Consider the following 18,528-nt stretch of genomic DNA (forward strand, 5'->3'; position numbering starts at 1 on the left):
TCATTCTTCTGCATGTGAACATCCAGTCGTCCCAACACCATTTATTGAAAAAAATGGTCTTTTCCCTATTGTGTGCTTCTGGCCTCTTTGAAGTCTATTGACTGTAAATGTATGAGTTTATTTTAGAACTTTTTGTTCCATTGGTCTATGTGTCTGTATTCATGCTAGTATCATGCTGTTTTGATTACTACAGTTTTGCAATGTAATTTGAAATGAGGAGGCGTGACATTTTCAGATTTGCTCTTGCTCAAAACTGTTTTAATTATTCAGGGCGTATTGTGGTTCCATATATATTTTAATGTTTCTTTTGTCATTTCTGTGTAAAACACTATGAGACTTTAAAAATTATTATTTTTAAGTTGACATATTATACTTGTGCATATCTATGGGGTACAATTTGATGGTTTGATACATATATAGGTTGCGTCATGATTGAATTAGCGTATTTAGTGTGACCAACACCTTATGCATTTTTCATTTCTTTGCGGTGAGGACATTCAAAGGCTTCTCTTCTGGCTCTTCTGTAAAATGCCATATCTTACATCGTCACCCTACAGCGCAATAGAACACCTGACATTATTCATCCTATATAAATGTAACTTTATACTCACTGATCAACCTCTCTTCATCGTACCTTCCTTCCTTCCCTTCTCTGTCTCTAGCAACCACCATTCAAACTCTCAGCTTTTCCGATATCAACTTCATTACTTCCAGTTCCACATGTGAGTGAGAATTGCGAGTGAATCGGGTAACTTTTGCCTTTCTGTGCTTGCCTTATTTCACTTAACATGATGAGCTGCAGTTCAGTCCACCTTGTTGCAAATGACAACATTTCATTCTTTTTTATGACTAAATGTATTCCAGTGTGTGTGTGTGTGTGTGTGTGTGTGTGTGTGTGTGTGTGTGTATCTACATAAAAATGAGATGCTGATATTTTTATACATTTGATCTTGCATATGTAACCAAGCAGAGGAAAGTATAATTTCAACTGACCTATATATACATATACATGTATGTGTATATATATGTGTGTGTGTGTGTGTGTGTGTGTGTGTGTGTGTGTGTGTATAATATCTATGTAATCTCACATTTTATCCATTTATGAGGGCAGCCCAAAAAATGTGGGATTATTTTTTGGCAGGTAGGCTCCTTGAAGTACAAGGCTGGCCCCCGCACCCCAAGTAAGCATTCTAGGAACCCATCAGCATCAGTGTTCCAGCTAGCATTGTGAGAGGATGCATTCAGCCTCAGTGAATATTTTTTTGGAGATTCTTTCAACTCATTTGCCCATTTCATGATGTGTGCACCTGCCCACACAGCACTGAATGTTCAGCAATTTTTGATCAAAAACAGCATGAACCTGGTGTCCCATCCTCACTGGTCACTCTGTCTTGCCCTAAGCAACTTCTTTTTGTTTCCCCAGATGAAAAATATCCTCAAAAGGAAACATTTTGCCAATGTAGAAGAGGTGAAATAAAACAAAACAAGCAACAACAAAAAACAAAACAAAAACACCAGCAGAAGCACTAAAAGGCATCAATATTGACAAGGTCAAAAACTTTTGAGCAGTGGAAACAGCATCTCTATAGGTGTATTGCATCAAGTGGAGAGTACTTTGAAAGTGACTGAAGTTTAAGCATGTAAGAGTAAATACAGATTTTTTATAAATAAATTTCTGGTTTTTAGGGTCTCCCCTCGTATTTGTTGATAAGCACTTGGGACAATTCCGTATCTTTGGAATTATAATCAGTACTGCAATAAACATGAGTGCAAATATTTCTTCGACATACTGATTTCATTTCCTTTGGGAATATACCTAGTAGTGGAATTACTGGATCATATGGTAATTTTTAATTTTGAGGCACCTCCATATATTTTTCCATTGTGTCTAATTTACATTGCCACCAACAGTGTGTCAGTGTTCCCTTTTCCCACATCCTTGCCAACACTTATTTTCTTTTGTCTTTTTTATTATAGTTATTCTCATCAGAATGAGATGGTATCTCATTGTGATTTTGATTTGCATTTCCCTATGATTAGAGATATTGAGCAATTTCTTCATGTACCTGTTGGCCATCTGAATGCCTTCTTCTGAGAAATGTTGACTAATGCCTTTTGCCCATTTTTAGATTAGGTTATTTGTTCTTTTACTGTTGACTTGTTTAAAATTCCTATGTATTCTTGCTTCTAATCCCTTATCAGATGTGTAGTTTGCAAATATGTTCTTCCATTTTGTGGGTTGATTGTTTTTCACTCTGCTAATTGTTTTCTTTACTGTGCAAAAGTTTTTCGGTGTGATACAGTCCCATTTGTCTATTTTTGATTTGTTGCTTGTACTTTTGAGGTCTTAATTAAAAAGCCCTTGCCCAGTCCAATGTATTCTTCTAGAAGTTTCAAACCTTTGGGTTTTACATTTAAGTATTTAATCTATTCTGAGGTGATTTTTTGTATATGGTGAGAGACAGGAGTTTCCTTCTTCTTCATATGATTATCCAATTTTCCCAGAACCATTTATTGAAGAGACTTTTCCTGAATGTGTGTTCTTGGCACCTTTGTTAAAAAGCAGTTGACTATCATGCCATGGGACTTTTGACAGGAACTGCAAAGAATCTGTAAATCACTTTGGGTAGTATGGACATTTTGACAATATTGATTTTTTCAACCCAAGAGCACAAGATATTGTCCCATTTAGTTGTGTCTTCAATTTCATCAGAATTGTATAGTTTTCAGTATAGTGATTTTTAACCTCCTTGTTTAAATTTCTTCCATGTATTTTACTTTTTTACACCTTTGCAAATGAGATTATTTTCTTCTTCTTCTTTTTTTTTTTTTTTTGGATAAATTTCACTGAAGCAGAATCTTACCTTCTGGAGTCTCCACTCTTTATTTCAGTTCGCTCTTTACCCAGCACTAAATACTTAGCCTGGAACATGCTAAACCTTCAAACTCATAGTCTTAAGTCTGTAACCTATGTAGAGTTTATACTCCTTGAAGATCAGCCTAGTATATACAAAAGAGATCAGGAAGAATATTAAATTTCCTGGAACATAAATACAGAGTTTGTTAAAAAAAACAAAAACAAAAGCAAAAACCTATGATTGGGAGTAGTATGGTACTACAAAAAGAAAAAGAAAAAAGAAAAGAAAGACCTATATTATCAATCAATAATGGGCTTAAATCCTGGTCTGCTGCCTGCAGATGAGTGGGATGGTCAAATGACAATCTCTTTGAGTTCAGTTTCTTCATTTTTAAATAGGGCCATAATATGTTATCTCTCCATATTCATTGGGAAGTGCATTATATATCTTAACGACACATAAAAATGAGCTACTGATATTTTTATTCATTTAGTCTTACATAAGTAATCAAGTAGAGGAAAGCATGATAATTTCAACTGACCTATTTTTAATTCCTAATAAAGATAAAGACATTCATTATTACAGATGCAGAATAAAGTATATTTCTATAATTGCTGCAAAAATGTATGAAGAATTTTAAAAGAAGTAGAATAAAACTTTTTAAAAGTATATTGGTTACAATGCCTATGAATGGAAACTCCATGCCATTATGTTCTTGGCATCTGATATTAATGTATATCGTGCAATATGGAAACTGGCCATCAGTGAATACTGGTATCTTTCATCAACATCTCCTGAGGTTAGTGGGTCCATCTTTGGAGTTTGAAGAAACAATACACATCTGCAGAAGTCTTTCATCATCTATTAAACTGTTTTTTAAATAAGGAAAATGACAAAAACCATAGGTCAAAGTAGGATGAGATATCAGAGATGACCAAATTCAAATTTCTCATAGAACACTAAATTCAATTCATAGTTATTTGTTGAGCACCTACTATGTAACAGAATCTGTTTAACAAATTGCTGTCATCAATAATCGTCTGCCTTAGTTCTTATCATATTAAAAGAAAAGAAAATTGTGATTATCAGTATGTATTTATGACATGTACATATGATGATTTAGACCTTCTAATATAAGATTTTTCCTCATAATAGTTTATATTGAATAACAATTATATTTCATAAGTTGTTAGGTTCTGTGGTATTTGCCATTTATCCACGCCCACTTAAGAAGTTCCTAACCTTCTTTCCAATCCACATGTAGTTTAGGATAAGCTTTGCAAACAGGTCTACATTGTAAATGCACACATAAGTAATGGCTCTTAACACATAAGCTTTTAATATTTAAAGTACAATCCATTCAGTTGTTTTATAGAAGTCAATGGCTTTGAAGTTCTCAGACACAAGTGGTTTCACTTCAGGGACAGTTAGATCTGCTATAAGGAGACTTGACAAAGTACAGAACACACTGCCATTGTGGAAGATTAGTTGACACTTCAACAAAAACACTGAAAAACAGATTGAAGAGGGAAGGAAGCTTCTCTACTCTCAAGAGTTTAAATGACTGTGAAGGTTAGAACAAAACATCCAGCAGGTGGGCATGGATGCTCTAACTACCCAAGAGTCTGTCACCTGCTACTGTGGACCACAGAAAGCGACATGCCCCACCTGAGGGTTCTCATTCCATGGCAAGTAGAATGAAGCAGAAACCTTGTATGCAAAGCTAGGTGCAGAGGAAGACCCTGGCTGAGGGGAGAAGGTTCTCAAGCTATATCATTGGAATATGTGATTAAGAGCAATCATTATTTTCAATCTGAGTTTCATTCACATTTTTAAAAGTTGTGGTGGAATAAAACAAACCCTAAAGATGGTTAGATGTCATTATAAAAAGATTTTTAGTGATAGAATCTTAACCAATTAATATCAAAGGAAGCTGTGTTAATTGTGGAGGCCTTAATGCATCTTATGTTAAAATGCGGATGCCCTAGACCTAGATGAAATCCCTGTCTAACTTTTTTCTTTTTAAATGTGGGGGACAATTCAGAGTTAGGCATACAAATGTTGATTACGCAGGTACCCTTGTTGATGAGGTGTGCCCCTCCCTCCCCTAGTAGTTTCCCTCAACTGCCAATTCCACCACCCACATCTGACAGTTTCCCACTACTGCCTATCCCTTTCTTATAGTATTATGATAGTTGTTCAAGGTCCACTTATGAGTGAGAACTGGTCTTCATTTCTGTGATGGATCACCGTTTTTTACCTTTATGCTCCCACATGCACTGTTTTCTAATCATTTTATTTTCCTAGAGTTTTTAATTTTGTAAGCATTTTTCTCTGCTTACACCATGCTATTATCACAACTTTATTTTTATATCACATGGCCATTTCTGTCCTCTTCTACAAACAGTAGGGGGAAACAGAGCCTATGAGTTCCCATGCCACTTTTCCTGTGCACTTTGTGAGGCATCATGAACTTTCTCAAGGATACCTCTAGGCATTGCCACCTACACATAGTTGAGAAGATCACATACAATGTGCCCTCACTTTTGCCATGTGGGTGATGACCTCTCAATAACCCTCTCAATAACACACATGCAATCAACTGCATACACATTGCAATGAACTTCTGAGACAGTGTCATTACTGTGATTGACCATGAGGTGGCTCTGCCGCTAAATAGGAATGGATCAAAATGGAAGAATATTGTTTAGTTCAAAATGGCCATTGTTCCTCCTCAAATCACCCACTTCCATGCCTTCCATACTTTGCCATCAGAATTCATTTTCAATTGAACAATTTCAAGCTGAGGAACAAAGGGGAATTTAAATGTGAATAGACTTAAGTAAGCTGTTGATAACGGAGTTCCTGAGAGTCAATGAATACATGGCGACCAGTTTAAATGACAGAATAATGACATAAGGTGATTTTAAAATTTTTTATTGTTTTGGGAAAGTAGCATTTCCCAAATCAAATATCCCACTGAAAACCATAGAAGAAACAAGTGAAAATGTTATGGAAAAAGGTTACTATGATTCTGGTCTGCTATAGTGAAAAACAGTACTGATGATGGTAGTGTCTAGTAAATGTTTATTATACGTTAATAGATGGTAAAATACACACACACACAATCATAACTTTTTTCAGCAATGAAAAATGACATCCACATTTTTTAAAAAGTCAGTCATGTGCTGTCAAAATGTATTTCAGAATGTGAGCGATCCTACTTTAAATGAAACTATACATTTTCTACAAAACTCATTAAGATATTTAACCGTAGAGTTAGAAAATCACTTAAAAATGCAAACTATTTATACCAGATTCTGAAGAAGCAATTGAATCAGAAAATCACATAGATATGTAAGGCATTTACCAAATTCTGAAGCAAGTACTGAACCTTTCAGAAAAGACAGAAAATTATAAAATAAAATTGGATTTTTTTCTTACAGAGTTACCAGCTTCTCAATTCCTAAGTCAAAGTTAGGCCAAAGAAAGAGAGAGAAGGAATCATTGGGTTGGAATAAAATCAAGAAGATGAAAATGTTTGGTACTGATACATAAAGAAGAGTTGGAAACTCTTTAAACACCATAGTATAATATATCATGGTCTTTTAAAAACAGTGAAAACGTCATAAAAGAAGAAATTAGGAGACCTATAGGTCCTTAGTCTATATGTGTCACTATCCTTTCTCGGCCTCAACTCAATTTATTTTATCTTTCAAATGAAAGAACTAGAGAAAGAAACATTTTATACCTTGATTTGAAATGCAATGCTTCCATGCTAGTTTGTCAAATTTATGTATATGTTAAACCCTACAGAATTTAATTTCATTGCTTCTAACAAGAATTCCTTTAAACTGTATATGCAGATCAACAAAATAGAGATGATAGATACAGAATGTTGCTGTTTAGCCCTCATATCAAACATCAGAGGAATTCAAATAAGAGAACTGCTCTCAAAAGACTGATACTGATACTGATAAAATACAGGTTCACACACACACACACACACATACACACACACACACACACACACACACACACACACACACACACACCCCAATGGAAAAACAGTACATGGATAGGAAGGGTTGCAACATGAGCAGCTATCAAGTGATACCAAAGCCGTGCTGGGAAGGTAGGCATTATAAATGTTCTTAGGCTATTATAGGAACAGGTTCCAACCAAAAATATATATATATTTTTTAATTGTAGCCATTATGTTCTTTTGAGTGAAGCTACTCAAACTCTAGAAATACCAGTCCAGGATAAATGCAATTGCATCTATTCCAGACAAATACTCTTCAATTGTAGAAAATACTTCTTTCTTTTTAAATGATAAAAAAAAAGTTCATGAATTTAAACCTGTTGTTCACAAGTCGCAACTAACAAAGTAACATGAAGACTGTCAATAGGAAAAAACCTTGGAAAATAACTTAAATCTAACTAGTACTTATTCTTTTAAAAAATCCATTCAACATATTGATTTTTTTGTTCAAGGCAATGTAAGCTGAATATACTTAATCATTTCTTTTAGTTTCTTTCTTTAATGCTTTGGTAATCCACAATGAAAAATTTCCCCACATAATATGGTTTTAACAAATAATTCCATTTTCCAAACTAGTAACTCTAAGCCTAAACTATTCTTATATTTTCATCATTTTGGTAAGAGAAGCTAAAAGATAAAATTTAAGGTCACATTGCAATATATTTTTCCAATTATGGGATTTGGGGAAATAAACTAGAGTGATATGCAGCCATCAGGAATAAAGGAGTTATTTTAGAATCAGAAAGTAAATTGAGTGTAACAAACAGAATAGTCAGTACACTGTCATGCCCAGGGCATTTCAGTCACACTAAAATTTTGGCAATAATATTGTTGTTGAGGAGTGTACATGTAAGTATATGCATGAATCACGTTTGAATATGAATGAATGAAGATACACAAACACACACATAACATATGATTCTAAAAAACAGGTAATAATGAAAGAAAAAAATAACTAAAACTGATTTTTGGGGAGACAGGGATCATGTTTCAACATATATATATCCCCCATGCCCATGATATAGTAGGCATAAACTATTTACATTTGGATGCATTATGGAATAGATAAATGGATAGGATGGAAGGAATAAAATGATAATGCCAATTAAAAGAGCAAACTTAAGCTAATTAATCCAGAGATTTCCCTTGGATTTAAATAAGACCAATACTCCCAAGGACAGCAAGAATAGGAACTAAAAATAAAACTACATTTCATCCGAGCCTTATTATATTCCAGCCTTGCATAAATGATGAGAGAATATTGATGCAGTTGGGTTACTTCTGTCTCATGACACAGAGGTATTAACATACTCAATAATCAACTATATGGCACTCTTCTTATGGTGCTGCTTGGATTGGTAATTAGGTGAATTGTGAAGACTAATAACTCTCTGAGCATAATCCAGGAGAGTACATAGAAATCTAGAGTTAGTAAGGGTAAAGGAGTACTCTAGGGCTTGATGTCTGCCCAGATCACAATGACAATCAGGAAAGCTTAATTTTATAAGAAATTTGAGCACCCAGAGGGCAGTTCTTTCTCACCAAAATAAATGTGAAGAATTTTATTTATATCACCTGGAGATTAAATTATGTAAGTACTCCAGCTATGTGTATTTTCAGATGACACTTAATGGCAGTGAGAACTTTGTCAAGTTACTTAATTTCCCTTAACCTATATCCTCTTCTGCTAGAATGTACCCCTCCCTGAGTTAGTGTGAAAATAAAATCGAATAAAGTGAATGAAATAACTCAGTAAGGGTCCAGTAGAATAGGGTCTCTGTTTTTTTTCCTTATAATTACTTTTAAATTGTGGGATATAATTCAGGGTTAGGTAGGCAAATATTCATTGTGCAGGTACCCTTATTGATGAGGTGTGTCCTCCCTTCCCCAGGCAAATTTTGACTACTGTCAATCCCACCTCCCCCCCCCCCCAGTTTCCTACGACTGTCAGTCCTTTTCCTATAGTATTATGGCAGTTGTTCAAAGCCCACTTATGAGTGAGAACATGTGATACTCAGTTCTTTGTTTCTGTGAAAGATCACTCAGTATTATAGACTCCAATTCCATCCAGGTTGCTACAAAGTTCATGATTTTGTTCTGCTTCATGACTGGGTCCAGAAGAACTCAAATCACTCTACAAAAAAGATTTCTGCACATGTATGTTTATCACAACATTGTTCACAATAGCAAGAACATGAAATCAACCGTGCTGCCCATCAAAAGAAGACTAGATACAAAAAAGTGGTACATATAAGCAATGAAATATTATGCAGCCATAAAGAAGAATAGGATCTCTGTTAATGTGAGTTTTTTCCTTACTAAATTCCTTCTTCTAGGTACGAAAGCCAAGCTGTGGAGGACTGGTCACATTCTATTTCACTTCAACCAGTGAATAATAAAATCACAATAACAGAATAATACCTTATTGCTCAAACCATAGCCGACTGTATCATCACTTCTTCCCACTCCTACCTGTCTACACATAGCATGGAGTCTCAGGGGACAGGGAAGAAAGGAAAATGTGAGGAAGAAAAAACTAGGGCAGAAGGAAGAGCAAGGGAATAGGTGAAACGGAAAATTTGATTCCAGGGAGGACTCCTTAATGACACTTCTCCTGCTCAACCTATTCTAAGAGCTCCAAGTCTAAATAACATGCAGAAGGAATGGTGAGCTTATGAAAGGTTGACATGTCAACTCAAGTGCTATTCTTGCTCATCTTTACCTCACGGCCCCATCCTCTTGCTGTGTGATGGACTCGCTCATAGGACCCTTGATGATTACTGTAATGCAATTATTTTGAATTTTTCAACCTCATTTCAAAATCAGCAGCAAGATCAGAATTATGGATTCACCAAGAAAGAGCACACTCATGGGGGAAAAGGCACTATATCAGCAAGTCACAAGCTTACAATTTGTATATATAGCCTTTTATATATCTCCTTTACTTTTTAATTTAAATTGTGTCAATTCATGCTTATCTCAAAGGCAATCTTAAAATGACATTCTTAAATGGCATTCCCTTAACCCCAGTATAGTTTTAGCTACCACTTCTATTCATATGCTACAACTCTAAATTATCTTATTCAGTTCCAACCCTCAGACTCAACATATTCAAAAGGCTGGAAAAAATATAAACTCTGGCTGGCCATTTGTCCTTGATGCTGGAAATGTCTACAAACTAACTTGACAAATTTCTTCTATATTCTTCATTTCAGTAAATGGCACCCATATGTTCCCAGACACCCAGACTATAAATATGGTGTCTACAGCATTCTACTGCCTAAAGCCATCACTAGCTCCCCATTGCCTTAGAACAAAGCTTGAATCTGCAGCAAGATAAAAAGCCCTCCAGTTCTCATTTTGCACTAGCTTTTATTGTTTAACATATCTTTTCTCACCGGCACTTTCTGATAAGTTGAAACTGATTTCGGTCACATGCATAGATCCTATCCTTCTATTCCTTCTGCCTGTGATGTCCTTCTCATCTTTCTTTACCTGCAAGGCTACTTTTAGGACAAAATACCACGTGCACTGGGGTCTAACAGCCTCCTGCAGTGCATGAGCTCTGCATCACCACCTCTGTGAAGAACCATGTTACCCTAATTACAATGTCCAACAGGCCTCTGCCCCGGCATTATCAATACCTGCTGGGCCTACAGAAGTCACTTAATAGTTGTTAGCCATTTTATTACCACTGTGTTGATAATGATGATAATGAGGAACACTCACATATGTAATGAATAATAGAAAAATTCCCTCGAGAGAATAACGTTCACAAAATGTTTAGGAAATCCTCTGAAGCAGGAGCGATTATCAGAAGAGGGAAATCCTTTTGCAATGGGAAGTTTTAGCTGCAAGCTTTCCTCAGTCCATCTGAAGAAGCCTTTGAAGTTGCATAATAATAATTAAATAGGGCAGCTCTTTTATCTTTCTTTGCTGGCAAACTTTCAGGAGACCAGAGGAGTTTTCTGTCTATCTGCACGCACCAATCAAGCAGTTAGGCTTAAAGTGATGTACACGCACAAGTCTCTGCCTTCTGGATTGTTAAATATAACTGAACTGAAAATCCATAATTCAAGTTTTGCTAAATGACAACTTTACAGATAAATTTCTGACTGCTTTCTTTTTCTTTGCACCATCAGACATTCTGGCTAGATGCATTTTTTTCTTTGTATTTAGAGTGTGAACTCTATAAAGTCAAAGATCATGTTTGTCTTCTTCACTGGAATGAGTAGCCCAGACCCTATCAGATAGTACCTGCTTCATGAATATTTGTGTTCTAAAATGCTTGAATCTATTAATTGATATTCAATTCTGGACTACATTGCCTAGAAATATTGTCTAAAATATTGAAGGATATGTTTAGTATAAATCCCATCCAAAAGTGAATGCACAAAAAATATGCCTGAGAAGTGCATCGTCCTAAGTTTGTAAATACATTAATAAGGCTGTCTTCATGGTCATTATCCTGCTCATTGTCGTCAGGTCTGCTGATTCTTGAGTCTCAGGGTTGAGCTGAGTAGATATCTGGAGCTAATGGTTCTCTTTGGTGAGGCATTAGACTAATTTAAAAAGAGTGAGTGCACTTTCATTCCTAGTCTTTGCCAAATATATGAATTCTTGGGAGGCTTTCCAAGTTACTAGTAGGAGCGTTGCAAATATCAAATGCTTTAGATGTATATTCAGTTACTTTTACAGCGTCTATGAGAATTAGAATGAATCTTGAAAACAATAAAATGAATATTATTAAATTTAAAAATAAAAGGAAAGCCCTTACCTGAACAGAAGTCATCAGAATATCGATCATACACGGCTCTACAGTCCCTTTCATCACACTCACAGGTGTCCCCGTGAATGTCTCCCCAGTCTCCAGTTGGATCAACATCGTGGCAAGAGCATTCACCACACACACAAGTCCCTAAGTGGGAAGAATTATATTGTGGTTTAGTCAATAAAAACCATAAAAGAAAGCATTTTATGTATTGCTTCCCCCCATCCTGCCCGCCCCGTTACTTATTTTGTATTTGGAAAACATACATATTCAGAAAAAAATATTTTTTAAAAAAGAAAAAAAGCCCTCTAAAATTGATAGTAGAAATTCCTTAATAAATAAACAAATTAATCAATATGTCTATAATTATTTTAGATTGTGGGATGTTTCATTAGCACTGTGTTAGTTTCTCTCAAAGATAATACTAAAACAACTTGCATAAGATATAATCTTTGCCCTTCAGAAACTTATGCTCTATTTGAGAAAAACAAAACTAATAAGGGAAAATTAAGCAAACACTAAAAATATAAGTACTAACATTTTGTAAACTAGGACATGAATGTTATGAGTTTGGTGAAGGAGGTTTGGCATGGGCTGGAATGGTTAGCCGTGGATGGTCTGTGTATACAGAGAATAGACGGAGTGTTCTAGGAAACATTGGAGGTAGAACTGAGGGAAAATTAAGAAAGCAAAATTAAGCAAATATGGGTGGGGATGGGCAAAGGGCTCCCGATACGTATGTTAAGAAAGACTAAGTAAAGTCTGCTATATCAGATGAGCTTATGATAAAGTTAGAGATCAGCCTGAGAGTTTTAACCTTGGTCATTTGGAAATCCACATTTTAAAAATGCCCAATTGTAAATCACATTGCTTCATGTGGTTTATCGGTAATCGTCTTTAGGGTAACCAGTTAATCATTTGGTGAAACCATAAAGCTAAATCCTTTTCTTATCTCTTACATCAAAATAAGTACCAGCTGGATTAAAGATTTAAGTGTACAAAATAAAACCATAGAATATGAATGAAATTCTTTTTTTATTCAAAATCCCCAAAACCCAATTACTAAAAGGAAAAAAGAAATAGACTTAACTACAAAAAAATCTAAAGTTTGGGTTGTAAATAAAACAGCATTAAAAAACTGAAAGATTAAAAAGTTGAAACAGTTCATATGTATGTAAAAGACAAAGAGCGCTTTCACAAACATATAAGCAGTTATTAGGATTCAACATATAAATAACTAATATGCTCAAAGCAAAATAGATGAGAGCAAAGAACAATAAGAACTTATTTAACAATAAAAACATGGAAAAGTAAGGATAATAAATGCAAAAAATATTTACCATTCAACCTATTGCTACTCAGAGATAGTAGTGGAAGATCTTTTAAACAATAGTGAGTTAGAATTATTTTGGATGCAAGATTGTCAGAGGTGAGAAAGACTGCTCAGATCCAGAGTTGATAAAGGTGTGAGACAATGAGAATTCTCCTTCTCTGAAGTAGAGTACAAAATGTACAACTTTCTGGGTGGCAAATTCATAAGTATGTACTTTTTAGACATGCATTATGATTCAGCATAATAGTCCACTTTGATTATTGTATCCAACAGAAAGAAAAAAATGCACAAAAGTACATGTTCAGAAATATAAAATATGGTTATATTTACATTATTAAAAAACTACTAGTGACCAGAATGTTGATCAATGGGGATTTAGTGCAGAAATGGTACATGGTATCAGGGACTGTAAAGCAATCATTAATAGTGATAACTAGAAGCCGAGGTGAGAGGATTGCCGGAGCCCAAGAGTTTGTAACCAGTCTAGGCAACATGACGAGATCGCCTCTCTACAGTAAATTTTTAAAAATTAGCTGAGCATGGTAGTGCATTCCAGCTACTTGGAAGACTGAGGCAGAAGGTTTGTTATAGTCCAGCAGGTCGACGCTGGGGTAGCCATGTGTGTGCCACTGTACTCCGGCCTGGGCGACTGAGTGAGACTCCAACTTAAAAAAAAAAAAGAGTGATAATTTTGGCTTTTGCTCTGTGATCATGGAAAGATAAGCAAAATACATTCTTAATTTTTTGAAAAATCAAATTGAAAATCGGTATGTATTGTGTGATTCAATCTTTGTATTAAATACGAAAAAAATATGAAGGCTGGGGGAACCACACGATGGATTTTTAGTAAGTCAATGCAGACTGAAAGGCCATATTACCAAACCGTAAAAAGAGGTTATATCTGGTTGCCAAGATTACGGGTCGTTATCTTATTTTTTTATACTCCATTATATGGATTTTTTTTAATGGATAAGGATTGCTTTCAAAACAGTATAAACAGTGTTGGTGGGCAAAGAACAGGGACTGTCAGCCATGTAGACTTGATGAAAAAGTAGCTTCCGGCTGTACGTAAGGTGGTGTATGAAACTATTAATAAGTCAAGTGGGCAATAGAAGGTATTTATTCCATGACAATTTGGTTGTGTCTGCAGCATTGCTGTGTTGGTCCCTGAAGATGGTCAACAAAAAGAAGATGAGGTGGGTATGTGCACGGACAGTGTCTCTCTGCTACCTAGATAAGTAATGATAAGGCAATGGCTTCAAGGTAAAAAAGGGTGATTCCTTCTGAGAAGAAATAAAGCATTCATCTCAGCCTCCAATCCTGCTCTGCCTTCATGTGCCCCTGAATCTTAGGAGCTATAGACTTCACTTAGGCAAAACCCTTTCCATTCTGGTTCTGCCAGATCTTCAAATCACAATGCTCCAAGTATAGGGAAGGGGAAAAACAGGAGGCAAGACCTTGGGTAGGTGGCTTAGCATGTGCTTCTGAAGGACATCGTCTCTCAAGGCCCACATAACTTTGCTGCAGAAGCTGACCCTAATCCACAGCCCAACCAAGCCCCCTTCCACCTCTCTCTTTTTAACATTGAAATGGTTATTTTCCATAGTCCCACTATTCCAGCCTCACACACTGAGGAAGGGTGAATATGAGCCCTGTTAAATAAAAAGGAGTTAAGCAGAAAACATGATCTCATATATTAAAAGAAAATATAAAGTGCATTAGGGTGTAAGACTGAGTCCACAAAAAGAGAGTATTTTTCCTTTTGATCTTTGTTCCAAGCTCATGCCTTTTGCTTTATCTTTCTTTTTACATAGTAAAGAAATATGACACATTGTCCTCTTCTATGTATAAAAGGTAGTGAGTTAAGGCTTTCTGTATGAGCATTGTCTATTAAAATGCACCATTCATTTCTAGAAATGAAAAAAAAAGTTGCCAGCTACCTAGAGTTTTATGGTTTTATAGGTGGAAATATGGTCACTTATTTATGTCATTGGGTAAGCAATGAAAAGATCAGCATAACTTTCTTTTATCTATTTCTGCAGCAGACAAAGTGGAAAAATACGTGTCTTCAAGGATGTTTACAAAGTGCTTAAACTGTTTATTTGATATCAAAAGTAGTTGACTAACTTTATATTTGAGCAATATTAATATATTTTTTTAAATTACTGCTTAAGGTCACTCTAAATTTCACTTGGCTATTTGATACATACTATGCTTTCTATATCTATTGTGATCAATATCACATTTTTATATGTGTTGAGAAGTTAAATTAGTCTATATCAATTCTGAATTTCAACCAAGGCTTCAATTTACTCATAATTAAGCCAACAGGGTTTTCTGAACACTCTCAGGATAATTAGATGCTCATGCTTTAGATGGTTCTGTTAGTCAAGAGACATTTAACAGAAGTATCTATAGGAATTGCCTTTTAGCTGTACTGTGCTATTTCTGGATGACCGCCAAAGAAATTACAGTCCCTATGTTAACTATTTGTTCAGTGGAGCTTACAGAATGACAGCAAATGGCTTATCTGTCTTTCTTCTAATCAATAACAAAATAAGACAGAGAAGATTGTTGATATAGTAAATGTTGATAACATCAAAGCAAATAATAAAATGACTTCCTCCCACATTACAGGAAATATGGAGAAAAGAGTGTTAACAATTAAGAGCTTTGTTTTCCTCCTAATTATGTAGTAACATGTATGAATGACACACCTCTGTTACTGCAGATTTTGCCATCTGGAGATGTGCATCTTCGCTTGCTTTCCCAGGGGGTGATATCGCACTGGAATTCGCATTTATCTCCATGCCAACCAGCCTCGCAGTAGCAGTTTCCACAGTAACACTTCCCATGGCCTTTACCCAAAATGAATTTTATACAGTGAGGGAAAAAAGCAACTTTTTAAAAAAGCAGAATTAACTTTCTATCTCCTTGTGATCATTTTTGTCTTCTGAAATAATATAACAGCCCCATGTTTGTTGCTTAAAATAATCAAATTATATAGTTCTCCCCCCCCAAAAAAATCATAGTTGCACCTAATACCTGCTTAATTATACAATTAAAGCAAACTAAAGCATCCTTTAACTTGGCCTACACAGGGAGCTGGTTAGAATAAAAGTATTTGTAAAGGAGTGATGTAAAAGCCTATTACTTTTCCATCTAAAGTGCATGCACCAAACTCAAATGTATGTAAGCATTCACTCTGAGGACATTTCTTGAATTAGGCATTAAAATATCCTATTTGAAATCAACTGCTGAGAAAGCAATGGTGCATATTTATTTATATTTACACATTATTAATAACCAAACCATTTTTTAACCCAGAGGAAATATTTCATCTTCTCATTCAACTGTGTTCCACAAGCTGTTGTGTTCCACCATGTGGAAGAGAGGTTTCTAGCCTAGACAATGTTTAGTTCTTATTTAGACCAATAAAATATCCTGGACCCTTGGTCTCACAATCAAATTCCCATCCTATCTGTCAAGGGGATACAAGGGCACCATCATTTTGTGTTTAGATGTACCTCTTTCAGCTCCCATCTCCCCATCACCTGTTACCTGCTCATTTGCATTTCCCTCCAAGCCATCTGTAATGAATTACCACATCACTGCTTTTCTCACCCATGCCTAGTAACCCTTCCACAAATTCCCCAAAGATGGCATTTATTTCTAAAATCACTTCTTGTGCTCTTTTCTTTATAGTTATGTCATCTAAGCATGAATGTATGTCCTTGTTCTTGTTTTGTTTTTCACTCTAGTTCTCTCTTCTCCTACAGCCATAATCCCAAAGAGCCCATGCAAACTGATTGTGAGGCTATTTTTTATAATCTGAATAACATCTTTTTAATTCTAACACTATGACATCTCTGGTCAATGTCAAGGGCATTAGTATGGCTGTAAAACACATAAAAAGTAGGAAATAAAATAGAATGTTCTGGTCTCCTATGCTATTCATGTCAAGTAGATGATACTTCCATCAAGCAGACACAGATCCAAGAAACAGAGACAGAACACTGAAGAATGCTTTAGTGAGATAAAGAAAATAGACAGAGACCCAAGCATGCAATGTCATGTTTTCTGTCTGAATGAGATATAATTGGGGTATTCATAGAAAAATAACTTATTAATCGAATAGGCAATAACCATTTTTACAACAAATTTTAAGTTTGTTTACTTAAGCACATGCAAAGGATATCAAATTATTTCATCAGACAAAATATATTATCTATACATTTTATTTATTAATTTGAAAAGATCTCTACCTGTACACACCAGGTTTTAGTGCTATACCACAAACCTTGAACTCAAGGATTACATTGGAAAAAAGTCAGTTACTGCTTTTCCTAGAAGTCACATTTCGTAAGACTCAATCAACTTTTCAGACTATAAAGTTTATTTTCTCTGTAATTTCAGAAAATTCACACAGAAGGTGTTACATACCTAAGGATTACCATGATATTAATAAATGATAAAAAAAACTACACACATTACACCCAACTTCTTTGAGTATTTATAAAATTAGTACTGAATTAGGCTTTTGCCAAGAAATCTTTGAGTTAGAAGTAAATAGGAAAATAAAACTCATGTCTAGCTGTACCTGTATGCAGATATGAAAAATTAAACTCACTTTACTCAAATAAAAATATTGTAACAAGACACATTTGAGTAATTGAGATGAAATGTATGCTTTAGGACAATGCACAATGCACAATGCACATTTCAGACAATAAACATAAGTCTTTGGTTTGTGTACATTGATAAAGTCACTGATGGACTATAGAATCACCTCCCAGCAGATTGGTTTCATGTGAATAACACATGGAAAGATTTATGGCCCCAAGCAATGTCACCCCCAGAGGGTGTTTACTGGAGTGCTGGTGTCCTTGGTCAGAGACTTTGCACCATGAAATTGCTTAAGCCTCAAACAAATGGAAATTACAAGTAGGAAGGTTGAAAGTTAAACATTTCCTGTTGTGTTGTTTCAAGTTAATTTTTATATTTATACCTGCAAATAGACTTTACTTTGGTGCAGTGTATCGGAAATCACTGGCCCCTAACCATGTTTCTTTCCTCATTTTCATCTACAATAATTGAAAGTGAAACATCAAGAGGACAAAAACATAATATTTGTGGATGGATTTGTCTAATTGATCTAATTATTTTGGACTGAGCCCTTTAGGAGAGAATTGTCTGAGCAGCATCTATCTTAGGTCATTGGCTTGGAAAAATGAATAGAAGATTTATGTGTGTATTTGTTTCATCCTAGCGATATGCAGCCAGGGGTCAAGAGAGAAAGGACCAAGCAAACCTAAAATAAGCGTATTTGGACGACCACAAGAATCAAAGCTACTGAAATGTGAAAACAAAGCTTGTCATATGCTAGTGACATTTTCCAAGGACCTTTTGTTTCCTCCTGGTCCCATTTATCCCTTTCTAGGAAAAATACTCTTCTGAAATCACCTTTTCTGCAGGCAAAACAATATTTCACTAACTGTAATCCTGTCAGATATAAGTGAAA

At 35.3% G+C, this 18,528-nt stretch overlaps 1 protein-coding gene across 3 annotated transcripts in view; it reads right to left on the reverse strand.

Annotated features, from left to right (window-relative positions):
• The window catches only part of ITGBL1 (integrin subunit beta like 1), a 241,081-nt gene that overhangs the window by 108,601 nt on the left and 113,952 nt on the right, over positions 1–18,528 (reverse strand). For all 3 annotated transcript variants that reach the window (XM_008048628.2, XM_008048627.2, XM_008048629.2), the window contains 2 exons: positions 15,725–15,865; positions 11,681–11,821 (listed from right to left, as the gene is read on the reverse strand). In XM_008048628.2, the coding sequence (XP_008046819.1) occupies positions 11,681–11,821; positions 15,725–15,865 (282 nt within the window). The remainder of the gene's footprint in view (positions 1–11,680; positions 11,822–15,724; positions 15,866–18,528) is intronic.

This window comes from Carlito syrichta, unplaced genomic scaffold (genome assembly GCF_000164805.1).
Source record: "Carlito syrichta isolate Samal-C Ts95f unplaced genomic scaffold, Tarsius_syrichta-2.0.1 Scaffold126448, whole genome shotgun sequence".
NCBI classification, from domain to species: domain Eukaryota; kingdom Metazoa; phylum Chordata; class Mammalia; order Primates; family Tarsiidae; genus Carlito; species Carlito syrichta.